The sequence below is a fragment of the Pristiophorus japonicus genome, chromosome 18, assembly GCF_044704955.1.
Source record: "Pristiophorus japonicus isolate sPriJap1 chromosome 18, sPriJap1.hap1, whole genome shotgun sequence".
NCBI classification, from domain to species: domain Eukaryota; kingdom Metazoa; phylum Chordata; class Chondrichthyes; family Pristiophoridae; genus Pristiophorus; species Pristiophorus japonicus.
This window is the reverse complement of record NC_091994.1, coordinates 42,070,737-42,086,284: the sequence shown is the minus strand read 5'-3', so window position 1 is coordinate 42,086,284 and position 15,548 is coordinate 42,070,737. Positions and strand designations below refer to the sequence as shown.

The 15,548-nt window shown below is 44.7% G+C and overlaps 1 protein-coding gene across 3 annotated transcripts in view; it reads left to right on the top strand.

The window, feature by feature from the left end:
• The window catches only part of hdgfl2 (HDGF like 2), a 116,665-nt gene that overhangs the window by 34,719 nt on the left and 66,398 nt on the right, over positions 1 to 15,548 (top strand). The window contains exon 1 of one of the 3 annotated variants that reach the window (XM_070859918.1): positions 5,387 to 5,584. The exons of 1 other annotated variant lie outside the window; for it this stretch is intronic. In XM_070859918.1, the coding sequence (XP_070716019.1) occupies positions 5,513 to 5,584 (72 nt within the window). In that variant the 5' untranslated portion in view covers positions 5,387 to 5,512. Of the gene's footprint in view, positions 1 to 5,386; positions 5,585 to 15,548 lie in introns of those variants that run through there. One more of the 3 variants, XM_070859915.1, reaches the window with a different exon arrangement.

Below are 15,548 nucleotides of genomic sequence, written 5' to 3'. Positions count from 1 at the left end.
AGGCCTCACAGGTTGGAGAGGCATTCTGGAGACCTGCAATAAAAGACTACGGTCACGCTTTACTTTGAGCTCACAGTGTTCAGTCTGACTCTTTCTTCATACGTAACACGCTGTAGTTCCGATCGTGATCACGCAACTTTTCCTTGCTTATTGCATGTACACAACTCTGATCATCAGTTACACAATTTATCTCTAACTCGCAGTTGCTATTACATTGTTTGAGTGTGTGGAACTGTCCTTTTAATTGTAGTGGGTTGCAGGCCTCCTTTAAGAGAGCCTTGCTTTCTTTACCCCAATCCTCTTCTCCACTTGGTGCCACGTGTTGCTCCATCAGCGCTTCACCGCATGGTCTGGCCGCCGCCATTTTTTTCTTCAGCGCATCACCTCGTGGTTCAGGCGCCATCTTTCTTCCATCCACAATGTCATCTGCGGTGATCCTCTTCTCTCCGGGTTCTGCCTCCGAAGCTGGGAAGTCGCCTCTGGATCCGATTTTCTTCCTCCGGAGTTCTGCAACTGGAGCCTGGAAGGTGCGCTCGGGTCGTCCCAGTTGGATCATCTCCATGCAGTCGTGCTGGGCGGTCTGTGCCTTGGCTGTTGTGCTGGTCTGCTCTCTGGTGCCGGATCCAACCTCAGGTGAGGGCTTGCTTTGCATCTGAGTGCAGAGGATGTCGATCGCTGGAGGGGTGAAGTCTTCCCACTTCCAATGGATCTTCTCCATCCACCTTCTTCCGAGTAAAAAACATAGAAACATAGAAAATAGATGCAGGAGTAGGCCATTCGGTCCTTCAAGCCTGCACCACCATTCAATATCATCATGGCTGATCATGCAACTTCATTACCCCATTCCTGCTTTCTTTCCAAACCCCTTTATCCCTTTAGCTGTAAGGGCCACATCTAATTCCCTTTTGAATGTATCTAACGAACTGGCCTCAACAACTTTCTGTAGTAGAGAATTCCACAGGTTCACAATTATCTGAGTGAAGAAGTTTCTCCTTAACTCGGTCCTAAATGGCTTACCCCTTATCCTTAGACTGTGATCCCTGATTCTGACTTCTCCAACATCGGGAACATTCTTCCTGCATCTAACCTGTCCAATCCCATCAGAATTTTATATGTTTCTATGAGATCCCCTCTCATTCTTCTAAATTCCAGTGAATATAAGCCTAGTCAATCCAATCTTTCTTCATATGTCAGTCCTGTCAACCCGGGAATCAGTCTGGTGAACCTTCGCTGCACTCCCTCAATAGCAAGAATGTCCTTCCTCAGATTAGGAGACCAAAACTGTACACAATATTCAAGGTGTGGCCACACCAAGGCCCTGTACAACTGCAGTAAGACCTCCCTGCTCCTATACTCAAATCCTCTCGCTATGATGGCCAACATGCCATTTGCCTTCTTCACCGCCTGCTGTACCTGCATGCCAACTTTCAATGACTGATGTACCATGACACCCACATCTCGTTACACCACCCCTTTTCCTAATCTGTCACCATTCAGATAATATTCCGCCTTCCTGTTTTTGCCACCAAAATGAACCTCATATTTATCTACATTATACTGCATCTGCCATGCATTTGCCCACTTACCTAACCTGTCCAAGTCACCCTGCAGCCTCTTAGCATCCTCCTCACAGCTCACACTGCCACCCAGCTTAGTGCCATCTGCAAACTTGAAGATATTACATTCAATTCCTTTGTCCAAATCATTAATGTATATTGTAAATAGTTGGGGGCCCAGCACTGTACCTTGCGGTACCCCACTAGTCACTGCCTGCCATTCTGAAAAAGACACGTTTATTCCTACTCTTTGCTTCCTGTCTGCCATCCACGTCAATGCATTACCCCAATACCATGTGCTTTAATTTTGCACGCTAATCTCTTATGTGGGACCTTGTTAAAAGCCTTTTAAAAGTCCAAATACACCACAGCCACTGGTTCTCCTTTGTCCACTCTACTAGTTACATCCTCAAAAAATTCTACAAGATTTGTAAGCGTAATTTCCCTTTCATAAATCCGTGCTGACTTGGACGATCCTGTCACGGCTTTCCAAATGCGCTGCGGTTATGCCTTTATTAGCGTTGGTCCATCACCTGCAACAATCCACAGAGCTAACTTGTGCACCGCGCCATCATGGAGTACCTTAACATCCGCACTACCAACAACTGGGATAAGTTCATCAGTGTATGTGCGCAGCTTTGCCTGAACCGGGACCAAGTTGTTCAGCTTGATTGTCCCATAGCCTCTCAAAGGCTTCTTGATTCATTACCCCCGTGTCCACTTGCATGAAGACTGGAATGCCATCTATCGCGACTTCCATCCTCAATGGGGAACACTCGGTGGTGCAGGTAAACATGTTATATACCTTGTCGTGGGGCTGAGCTGCCTCTCTGCCTATCGTTTCATAATCTGTGCTGGATTCATGGCCATCTGCAGACTCTTCATCGACACAGTGAGTCATATTTCTCTTACACGTTCGCTGGAGGTGGTCCTTTGTGCTGCAGCCTTTGCATACATAGTCTTTAAAATGGCACTGGTGAGCCCTGTGATTCCCTCCATAACGCCAGCATGGAGCTACTCGATTAGCCCCCCTCGGTGGACCCTGAGTTAAGGAACTCGGGGGCCTGTTCTCTCTTCCCTGAGAAGGTTCGCGTTCTACAGTCCAGCCTCTAAAAGGCGTCACTCTGTGCACAGTACTTGCCGGGTTTGAGTCCTGAGGGTGAATCATCTGCCGAGAGCCGCAGGTCGAGGTCATGAATGCCTGGCTCACAGAGATGGCCTTCTGCAGTGTGACTGTGGTATCCGCAGACATTGGCTTATGAAGATGGCCCTCATGGCCGATTCCAATGACAAAAATGTCCCGCAGCGCTTCGGTGAGGTGGTCGCCGAAATCACATGGTGCCGCCAGCCTCCTGAGGTCTGCAACATATTTCACGATTTCCTGGCGTTCGGGCCATCGGTGGGTGTAGAACCGGTGTCTAGCTGTGAGGATGCTCTCCTTAGGCTTGAGTTGCTCATGGATCAGCATTACGAGCTCCTCGTATGTCTTGGTTGTTGTCTTCGCTGGTGCCAGCAAGTCCCTGACGAGGCCATAGACAGTGGACCCATAACTGGTTAGCAGGATAGCTCTGTGCTTGCCAGCCAGTGTGGCCGGGTTGTCGCCTACCATGTCGTTTGCTGTGAAGAAATGGTCGAACCTCTCCACAAAGGCGTCCCAATCATCACCATCGGCGAATTGCTGCAACGTACCAAGGGTAGCCATTTTTGCGTGAAAGTCCGTAATCTCATCGCCAGTTGTTATGTCCTTGGATGCTCTGATAATGACTTCATGAGGTAATGTGTTCTTGAACTGTAGTGACCTTAGTCCTTTATTGATAACTCCAGAATGAGGATCCCACCTGATGGCCTGCCTTTTATACAAGGCCAGGCACACCTGTACAGGTAACCTGCAAGTCGCCCACTGCTGTGCCCTCTGGTGGCACACCTTGTGATAGCACCAATAGCAGCCATGTAGGATATATGACATTTACTGTGCATTTTTAGAGTCAATATTTAGGTAAGAAGGCTGCCTTGCTGAGAATATCACAATCAGAGGTAGTAATTTGCCTTTTGTTTTGGCTGCTGTGCTGGTTTTGGCCAGATATAGAGACAGGGGTGCTTTAATTGGCCTGAGTTCCCTTGGACTACAGAGGGGGAAAATCAACCAGCATTCCCACAGCATCACTATCCATTGTCCGCTTCTGGAAAGTACACTTGTGTGAATGTTGGGTGAGGATAAGAGCAGTTTGGCTCTGCTGCTGTCAACAGTCAAAATATTCGACCAACAGTCAAAATATTCGACTAACCGTCACTGTCCAGAGCCACACATGAAGAATCATTACTTTGGCTAGTATCGATGGAATTGTAACCCAGCAAGTCAGCACCTTCAGCAGAGAGAGTAGGACAGAAGAGAAAATTGGAAAAAAATCATCAAATTATAGAATAAATTGTCAGCTGACATGGTGAACTATTGAAGGAAATAAATAGATTTTTATCTGTATATGGAACAGTCGCAGACATGGAGAAAGAGCTAAACAATAGTCTTTTTGGATCTGGAACATGAACTAAATGTTGGCATAAACTGGACAACATGAATAGGATATTTTGTTCATTTAAACTTTTTTATGCTTAACATAGTATGTTTAATATGAAACTTTCACCATTGGAATGGTCATCAATTGGTGGCATTCTTCAACTCCGCATTTGAAGGTTGTGAGTTCAGACCTCTGTCCAGGACTTGATCTCATAACCGAGGTTGACATGTTCGTGCAGTACTGATGAAGTGCTGCAATGGTGGAGGTGCTATTCCTAAGGTGAGGTGTTCAATTCAGGTTAATGTTAATGCTCCCATAGCACTATTTGAGGAAGAGTAGAGTGTTGTGACAATCATGAATGCAATTTACTGTAACTTTGCAACCAGATGAGCATATCGTACCCAATTTTCACCTCACTTTGCTACATAGACAGGATATTAAAGCTCTATTCAATACCTTTTAATGGTTCACGACTGCCCATCCTGAAATACTATGCACTACATTCAGACTCTTGAGAATTCTGAATTCTAGATTTTTCTGACATAATAGAATGTTGTTTTTGTTGTTGTATACTAATAAATGTTTTATTTTTCAAATGATAGCACTGCTGTCTTTTGACAGCTGCCCCTGCCATTCAGAAGTTAGGACAAGGGGTCCCCAGGAATGTGTCAATATTTGCAAAGGGTCTTCCGCCCAGAAATGTTTGAAGACAATTGATTTGGACTCACACATGAAGAACGGCCACTGGGGAAAGGTACAGAGCTGTCGCGTTTGCCAAGTCCAAAATCAGATAACGTTTTGTTTTCCCAAACGCAGAGTGCATGCATGTGGTAGACCTGAGCGCGCATGTGCAAATGCATAACTGCCAATGCTGTGCATGCAGCGGTCAAAAATTGCACTTTTTCTGATTATCAAAATTACCAAGACAAGTCACCCCCAATATGAGCAGGTGGCCTCCCAACCCAACTCCTCCCCTTTTACAAGGCAGCAGCGGGCTGCCAGTGGCTGGGTTAAATGGCACCAACACCTGAAGAGTGATGGAAAATTATAGTGGGGGTGGGGGGGAAATGATCTTGTAAAATATCAGCGAGGCAACAACCTGGAGACCATAGCTGATTATCCCACATTCAAGGGAACCACCCCCTCCGTTTCTACGCATCACACGAACCTGGCAAGACACCCCCCCCCCCCTTTGCCTGACGTCAAAGGACTGACATCCGCGTCTACTAATCAGAGTCCGGGATTGACGCCCAGTGAGCGGCAGCAGCCAATCAGAGGAGGGAGAAGGCGGGACTTCTGGCAGCAGGTTAGGCTTTACCCTCCCCCCTCGGGCGCTGTACAGTATTGGAAACGCTGGGAATCGCGCTGCGGTGCTGCTGGAGTCCCCGGTTTATATATATATATTTAAAAAATTGTTTCAAATCAGACAATACCGAGCAGAAAATGCCTCACAATTTCAAAGCGGGAGACTTGGTCTTCGCCAAAATGAAGGGTTACCCTCACTGGCCGGCCCGGGTGAGTATCGCGCTGTCGGAGACGCTTTGGCGGGAGGGAGAGAGTCTGACAGGGGGGGGGAATATAAAAGCCAAATCAAAACTTTTTACATTTCAAATATGGCGCTCGAATCCGTGTGAGGTAAATTGAAACCCTTCGCCGTTTGCATTTGAGTTTTTTTCCCCCTCTTGTGTTCAATTCTTTTGTTTTGATATTAATGGAGAAGGCAAGAGGCCTGAGGTGTTTTGGACCTCTTCTTCCATTGTCGGAACTTTCCCCATTCAAGCAGATATTAATTGCCCAGTCTCTCTCGGTGCAGGGTTTGCAGCTGAAAGTTTTTTTTGTTTGCGAGGGGGGACGGATATGTGTTGTACAGTGGATTTTTCTGGACGCACTCGCGGCACTGCGCATGTCTGGCGCTTGCGATGCATGGTGGGAGCTGTAGTCCTGCAAGCTGACTGGGATCCATGTGACGCAACGCAGACCGTGGTCTCGGCGGACTACATTTCCCAGCACGCAACGCGCCGAGGGCTGCCTGTATACACACAAGCTTTCCCCAACCTATCCCATGTCTGTGTATCATCATTACCTGACAGGTTACCTGGAGAATGTGCTCGGGTTAAATTTCTGCAGATATTTGTAACTGGATTCTGCTAAAATTATTAATTAATATTATGAGTGATTAACTATCAACTTTACACTATAATAATAATTAAGGTGTCAGCCTTGGCTCAAATGGTAGCACACTCTTGCCTCTACATCACAAGGTTGTGGGTTCAAGCCCCACTCGAGATTTGACCACGGAATCTAGGCTGGTACTTCAGTGCAGTACTGAAGGAATGTTGCACTGTTGGAGGTGTTGTCTTTCGGATGAGAAACATACAAAATAGGTGCAGGAGTGGGCCATTTGGCCCTTCGAGCCTGCACCACCATTCAATAAGATCATGGCTGATCATCCACCTCAGTACCCCTTTCCTGCTTTCTCTCCATACCCCTTGATCCCTTTAGCCATAAGGGCCATGGGCCATATCTAACTCCCTTTTGAATATATCCAATGAACTGGCATCAACAACTCTCTGCTGTAGGGAATTCCACAGGTTAACAACTCTGAATGAAGAAGTTTCTCCTCATCTTAGTCCTTAATGGCTTACCCCTTATCCTTAGACTGTGTCCCCTGGTTCTGGAAATTAAACCAAGATCCCATGACACTATTCTAAACAGAGTTCGCTTGGTGTATGGCCAACATTTATCCCTGAACCAACACCAATGATACTGTCATTCATTTCATTAATTGTGTGGGAAATTGCACTCCGCTTCCATTGAGGGGTGGTAAGGCCAATTCTGCGGCGGGAGCAGGACTTCCACGCTGGGGGCTAAAATTCCCTGCCCCAGAAGGTTACTGCCCCCAAGATGGGAGTCTGAGCAGGGAGGCAGAGGGAAGTTGAGGGGAGATGGGGGCGGAGGGGAGACGGGGGCGGGGGGGAGAGTGGTGGAGATGGGGGGCGGAGAAACCCAGGGAGGGGGACAGGAGGGGCCACATTGCAGCGGAGGTCTGGGGGGGCGAAGTGTGTTGGAGGGGCGGGCCTGGGGGCTCTGTGCCTCGGTGCGGGGAGTGTTCAGAGTGGAGTGGACGGGTTGACTGCGCGGTTGGCGTCGCGGGGGCGTGGTTCCGGGGTGGCCGGGGCTGGGGGCTCAACATCCGGGGGTGTTCGGCATTTGGGAAAGATTCTGACGGGGCGGGTTGGGTGCGGGGGGGGGGGGGGGGAGGGAGTGTTCCCGGTGTTGGGTGGGGCTGGGGGGGGTGGCACGCTCTTGGGATGGGGGGGTGGGCTGTTTAGGGCTGGGATTGGGAGAGACTTCTTCACTCGGGGAGTTGTTGGCCTGTGGGGTTCCCTGCCGCGGAGAGTTGTTGATGCCAGTTCATTTTAATGTGTTCGGGAGGGAATTGGATGTGGTCCTTGCGGCTGGGGGGGTCGGGGGGTGTGGAGGGGGGCGTGGGGGGGGGAGGTGCTGGGGTGGGTGATCAGCCATGATCTTGTTGAATGGCGGTGCAGGCTCGAAGGGCCGAATGGCCTACTCCTGCACCTATTTTCTATGTTTCTATTACTGCCTGTAGTACTTTGCTATGTGCAAATTAGCTGCCCTGTTTCCCATATTACAACGGTGACAGCACTTCAAAAAGAACTTGGGGACACAGTGTTGGGAGTAGACCATTGAGGGCCTGCACTGCTACGTAATTCGATCATGTCTGATCTACCCCTCAATTTCACTTTCACACCTTTTTCTCCATAATCCCTTGATACCTTTGCCTAACACAAAATTATTTATCTCAGTCTTGAAAGCTACAATTATCCTAAAATCCACAGCCTTTTTGGGGAGAGAGTTAAAAATTTCTAGTACAACGTTCTAACTACAACTGTACAGGGTATTGGTGAGGCCACGCCTAGAGTACTGCGTTCAGTTTTGGTCTCCGTATTTAAGGAAGGATATACTTGCATTGGAGACAGTTCAGAGAAGGTTCACTAGGTTGATTCCGGAGATGAGGGGGTTGACTTATGAAGATAGATTGAGTAGGTTGGGCCTGTACTCATTGAAGTTCAGAAGGATGATCTTATTGAAACATACAAGATAATGAGAGGTCTCGACAAGGTGGATGCACGGAGGATATTTTCACTCATAGGGGAAACTAGAACTAGGGGGCATAGTCTCAGAATAAGGGGCTGCCCTTTTAAAACTGAGATAAGGAGGAATTTCTTCTCTGAGGGATGTAAATATGTGGCATTCTTTGCCCCAGAGAGCTGTGGCGGCTGGGTCATTGAATATATTTAAGACGGAGATAGACAGACTTTTGGCCGATAAGGGAATAAAGGGTTATGGGAAGTGGGCAGGGAAGTGGAGCTGAGTTCATGATCAGATCAGCCATGATCTTATTAAATGGCGGAGCAGGCTCGAGGGGCCAAATGGCCACCTGCTGCTCCTATTTCTTATGTTCTTTTGTACCTTTTGTGTGAAAACTTCATTAGTTATAAAGTGCTTTTAGGCATCGTGAGGTTGTGAAATGCAAGTCCTTTAATTTCTTATAAATTGACTGCTGTGTTTGCCTATGTAACAAAAGTGACTGCATTCATTTGTTGTGAAGCACTTTGGGATGTCCAGAGGATATGATGGGAAAAAAAATAATTTGCATTTATATAGCGCTTTTCATGACCTCGGGATGACACAAAACGCTTTACAACCAATCAAGTACGTTTTAAGTGTAGTCACAGTATTAATATAGGAAACACGGCAGCCAATTTGCACGCAGCAAGGTCCCACAAACAGTAATGTGATAATGCCCAGATCATCTCATTAGTGATGTTGGCTTGAGGAATAAATATTGGCCAGGACACCGGGGAGAACCTTGGGATCATTCACACCCGAGAGGACAGACAGGGGCCTTGGTTGAACGTCTCATACAAACGACGGTACTTCTGACAATGCAATACTCCTTCAGTACTTCTCTGGGAGTGTCCGCCTAAATTATGTGCTGAAGTCCCTGGAGTGGGAATTGAACCCACAACCTTCTGACTCGGATGCGAGAGTACCTAAGTCATGGCTGACATCCATGAGATGAGTTGCTCTAAAAATGCAAGTTCTCTTTTCCAAAACTGAATTCTATATTTTCCCTAATGTTAATGTTCTGTTTTATGCTGTCATTTAGAAGCTGGAGTGCTGTTCACTTTTTGGGACAATCCACTTGACAACATAAATGTATCGAACTCTTTGTAAAGTGATTCCTGGCAGACCTGCAATTATTAGTTTGCAGAATCATCATAGGCAGTCCCTCGGAATCGAGGAAGACTTACTTCCACTCTTAAAATGAGTCCTTAGGTGGCTGAACAGTCCAATACGAGAACCACAGTCCCTGTCACAGGTGGGACAGATAGTCGTTGAGAGTAAGGGTGGGTGGGACAGGTTTGCCGCACGCTCTTTCCGCTGCCTACGCTTGATTTCTGCATGCTCTCGGCGATGAGAATATGTGCCGAGTGGAACAAAGATAATCGTAGATGCACCTTCACTGGAAGGCAGCATAATCAAGTAGTTAAAAACATAGTCGAGGGTTATGGGGAGCGGGCAGGGAAGTGGAGTTGAGGCCAAGATCAGATCAGCTATGATCTTATTGAATGGCGGAGCAGGCCTAATCCTGCTCCTATTTCCTATTTCTTATAGTGGTTATGAGGAGTGATAACAGAACGGCTGAAGAGATTTTGTTGATGGGTTTATAATTATTTGATTTTAGAGGTTTGATTACTGCATTTAAATTATTCCAAAGTATATTTAAAAAATAGTGTACTGTTGTGGACCTGTTTCTTAAATCTGTGCCAATGCTGTTGCTGATACTGAGTGTAAATGTTATATATTCTGGATGTGCTCAAATGGGAAGATTAATTTGAGTGCTTCTATTCCTATTTCTGAATATGATTTGTCAATATTACTAAGATATCAAGTGTAGATCTGGAGCCTTTTTGTAATTAAGAACACTTTGCTGAAAACCTGCAGTAATGGCACATCTATAAGTGTACGTATGGTGCAAAAGTCCCAGGAAATCATGGCGTGAGTGGCTTACGCCATGCCATACTTTTTTGGGACTATAGTGCTGCTCTTTCGCTGAAAAAGTTGACCAGTTAATTGTCATAGACCTGGCCCCCATTAAAATCAATGGTGAGATCGAGTTTGATGAATTAACGCCACTTAGACCATCCACAGCCACTTAGACCATTGTAGAATGATGCTGGCGAGCTCTGTATGTTTGGTGCAATCACAGGAATCTTTGTTTACTGTTTAAATTAAGAAATAATTGTTTCCCTAATTAGCTGCTTTTTTATTATTCTGTGATGTAGTTATCATAGAATTATAGAAATTTACAATATGGAAGGAGGCCATTTTAGCCCATCATGTCCGTGCTGGCCGACCAAGAGCTATCCCGCCGAATCCCACTTTCCAGCTCTTGGTCTGTAGCCCTGTAGGTTAGAGCACTTCAAGTGCACATCCAAGTACTTTTTAAATGTGGTGAGGGTTTCTGCCCCTACCACCCTTTCAGGCAGTGAGTTCCAGACCTCCACCACTTTGGGTGAAGAAATTTTCCCTCGTATCTTCTCTTAAACCTCCCCCCAATTACTTTAAATCTATGCCCCCTGGTTGTTGACCTCTCTGCCAAGGGAAACAGGTCCTTCCTATCCACTCTACCCAGGCCCCTCATAAATTTTATACACTTCAAACAGGTCTCCTCTTGGCCTCCTCTGTTCCAAAGAAAACAGACCCAGCAGTTATGACTGTCTTGGATCACTGATGCAAAGCAACAAAAAATAAATATATAACTACCAGCCAAATATGTCTAAAAAAAATGTAATGTAGAATGTTAATCCGATGTGTTATGAATGAGAATGTTTACTATGTGCCTATTTGCACCTTATTGCAAGACAGAAATTGTACAGGGATTAGACTGCTTGAGCAATTGAGGACTAAAAGCCTCTGGCTTATTTGTACATTCTCAAGTGGGGTGGGGGTTGGTCACTGTACCGTCCAATGAACTGCAGACAGATATAAAAAAAAATCCTTAAGCGAATCGTGTCTTTCGTTTAAATTTGTTCCTGTTTCTGCCCACTAGTTCAACCTTTAAACATCTATATTAAACACTTGTGAGCCTGCGTAGCACCATACGTTTTTACTTTTGGCCATTGGCCACCTTACTACTGATCTGCCACCATGCTTGCTGTGGCGTATTCTAATTTTTTTCCTAGCAAATTCTGGTGTAAATTTGCCACTGAAGGATTGGGGAGCACAACGCTCTGACCTGTGGCATTTGTTACCAATATCATCATTGCAGTGAATTGTGGGCCTTGTGATGTTTCTGTGTAATGATGGGTATTGGTCACTAGGACTTTAGTAAAGCGTAATACCGCGTTTTTGAAAAACACCCAACTGTATTATACAAATTTACGCTGTATCTGGAGAGAGCATTTTGTGCTGCATAACACTAAGCTGTTACAGCTCGACCATGGTGGTGGTGGTGGTGTCAAAACACTCCATTATCACAGAAGGCACAAGTGCAATTTTTCCCCTCACTGTCTGGTGAGAATGCTCATGTCCAAGGTCCAGAATTGTAGGTACTGTATGTGGATCTATGGATATAACATGCAGTTTAGTGGGATGTTATTTTTAATGCTCCATTTGTCTGTAATTGGCTCCTGGTTAGGCAATGCCTCGATTTCAAAATTCTCGTGCTTGTTTACAAATCCCCCTCCATGGTTTTGCTCCTCCCTATCTTTGTAATCTCTTTCAGCCTCACAACCCCACGAGTTGTCTGTACTTCTCAGATTCTGCCCTTGTGAACATCCCTGATTATAACTGCCCAACCAATGGTGGCTGTGCCTCCAGCTGCCTGGGCCCTAAGCTCTGGAACTCCCTCCCTAAACCTCTCCGCCTCTTTGACCAAGCTTTTGGTCATCATCTGTGATTTCTTATGTGACTCAGTGTCAAATGTATTTGTTTTGTCTTATAACACTGCTCTGCGGCACCTTGTGATGTTTTACTATGTTAAAGGCGCTATATAAATACAAGTTGTTGTAATACATTTTGTGTACTGTATACAGTTCTGGTCTCCACATTTAAAAAAAGATATAACTGAAAAAGGTGCTAAAAAGATTCATAAGGATATTACGAAATGAGAGCTTATACCCATCAGGAAAGATTGAACAGGCTGGGGCTTTTTTCTCTGGAAAAGTGAAGGCTGAGATGTGACCTGACAGTGGTCTTTTAAGATTATGAAAGGGTTTGATTGGGCAGATGTTTCCACTTGTGGGGAGACCAAAACTAGGGGCCATAAATGTAAGATAGTCACTAATAAATCCAATAGGGAATTCAGCAGTAAATTCTTTACCCAGAGTGGTTAGATAGTTGAGGCAAATAGCATAGTTACATTTAAGGGGAAGCTGGATAAGCACATGGGGGAGAAAGGAATAGAAGCAACTATGCTATGATGATGGGGTGAGATGGAGAAGGGTGGGAGGAGGCCAGTGTGGAGAATAAAGACCATTTGGGCCGTTTCTGTGCTGTACGTTCTATGCAATGCAGTATTGAAGCTTTTGAGATGATGGATTTGTAAATATTTGAATGTGTTAAAATATATTTTTTGTAAACTTTTCACTCTCTGCTTGTGTTTCCTACTTCAGTCAAATAAATCCCACATCTATTCCGATAAGATCCCACATTTGATAAAGATGTGCAATATGAGTTTTACTGTATTGCGAAGCATAGTTTTGTGTGTATGCTCTTTTATACCTGCTTGCCTCACTAAAATGAGGGAAAGACAATAAATAAAAATACAATACAGGTCTCATTATAGTCAGCCAGAGTGGAGTGGAGCAGGATAATTCTCACTGACTGACTTTATTTTTTTTTCTCAAGACGATTCGCTATCACTTTGGCACAATACATTCATGCATCTCCTGTTTTTTTTGCAGCATAAATTTTGAAATGTGCCTGTGGCTGCTACGTCACGAATTTAATTATAAAATAAACTGCTTTTATACCGGGTAGTCTGAATTTTGTAAAATTTACTGATTATGGGTTGCAGAATAAACTTGTTAAAGTTTGTAATATTTTTTTCACTTGTGACTAACTTGTATTGAGGGAGGAGGCATTATTTAGTGATGTGGTCTGTGGTGAGCAATGATATTGGAAGGACTATTGGAGGCTACTGTTGTCGGGAGTCAAGGGTGATGGGGAGCGAGCAGGGAAGTGGAGTTGAGGCCAAGATCAGGTCAGCCATGATCTTATTGAATGGCGGAGCAGGCTCGAGGGGCCAAATGGCCTACTCCTGCTTCTATTTCTTATGCTCTTGTGTTGTTTGGTGAGAGCCTTGTCTAGCTGCACAACAATGTACTGTAGGAACATAATCAAGACATAATAGCTTCCAAATCGGTAAGAGGATCAAAGATAATTTGATCAAGTTACCTTTTCTCAGTAAACCGTACGATCCATTATTACTTTGTAGTTGAAGGTAACGTGAGTTTCTTCATAGCTTCTTGAAGGAGGAAGAAGCAACATGCAGTTCTGGGTCCTTATGGGAAGAATATTACAGCCATGGAAAGGGTACAGGAAAGATTCACTAGAATTAACTAGAGGGGATCTAATAGAGTTTTTTAAAATGAGGTGGCTTTTTAAAATTCATACTCTGGATGTGGGCGTCGCTGGCAATTTCTTGGACAAGGACATTTCTTGCCCATTCCTAGTTGCACAGAGGTGGTGTTCGGCTGCCTTTTTAAACCACTGGATAGCAGTTTTTGATTCAACTGAGGGCAGTTAAGAGTCAAACATGACACTTGTACTAATACCAGCCTTTTAATTCTCCAAATCTTTTTTAAAAACTGAATGAAATTCTCAAACTGCCATGGTGGGATAAAAACTTGTGTTGTCTGGATTATTAGTCCTGGATTCCTAATACCACTACACTACTATGGCAATTAATAAAAGGTTGTTTCCACTGGATGACAAAATAATAACAAGGAGGCATGGAATCCACATTATCACTAGAGGAACAAAGGGGGAGGTTGGAAGAAATTTTCTTGAGGGTTACTGGAATGTGGACTGCTTTATTTTAACAAGTGACTTTTGAGGCAGAGATTAGAATTTATTTTGAAATAGAATTGGGTAAGGGTTTGAAAACAGAGAATATAAAAAAGATAGAATATATAGTTGAAGAGCTAGCACTGGCACATAGCTGGTCAGATTCCTGCAGGGGCTGACCGAAAGAATCAAAACACAAGTGAGTTTTTCATCTGCTGACTGGTATAATGTAGTGTGCTACCTTGTTTAGTAGGTTACAGGGACTATTGTAGAAGTTACATTTTGGAATTACTACCATATTTAGTTATGTGTATTTTTCAAAATAAACCAGTTTTTTGATTTTTTTTTACATTGACCATATCTCACCCAAGTGTTCATTAGTTCCACCTACCAGAACATTGTGTGGAATGTAGTTCCAATTAAAGAGCATTTCACTCTTGCCCTTCAATGGTCTCTGTTAGATATAGGCCTGGAGTTTAATTGCCAACAAGTTTCCAGCAGGAAACCACGCCAGCGAGTTAATTTTCCACTTTTAACAGCCAGGCCTCATTAAAATCCTGTTGGCTGACTTCCCAGCAGAAAATTGCGTGGCCCAGAGGCTGCCCACCAACACCAGATAGGTGGTAGAATTGGTTTCCATGCATGTTTTGCAGGGGTCTGGAGTCTGGGACAGGTTAGGTTAAGCATGAACTTTCCTTGTTGGGCCCGGAGTAGCATTTCTGCTCCTCCTGCAAAGTAAAGTAAAAACAACTTGCCCTTTTTGGCACCTTCCAACGCTGATTATCTTCTGTCCCGGGTTAGCCTGGCGGGAAAGTCAAAGCAGCTTCACCACGCGGGCCTGAGTTAAAATTTCAGCCAGGCCATGGTGACCTCATGAGGACCTGACATGCTTATATAAAGAAGGACCCCACTGGCTTTGGGTGAGTGTCCTTGGCGTCTGCTCAGGAGAGTAGGTCAAAATCACAAAATGTGGAACACTGGTAGCTTCAGGCCAGGTAACTAAAGGACATTTTAACTACTTACCCACCCACTTTCTGCTGGGCACGTAGGGTTAAAATCGTCCCCATAGTTTAATTTTCTCTTTGTGATCAGTTTGATGGCATATGCTATTGATATTGAAGAAGCTGTGTGTCGTAAGTAAAATCACCAAGGTCCAGACCATGCCGTAACAATCCATGTTAAAATATTTTAAGTTACAAGCAAGTTCTTAAGATTTATGTTATCTCGATTAGAATATTGTTAGTGGTGGAATTATGGATGTGTGTGTCTCCAGATTGGCATTAAACAGCCTGCATTTAGTATGGAAGTGTAGTAACTTATATTGTAAATTACATTTATGATGTTGGTGGAAATTGCCTATGTATAAGCATTCCAGTGA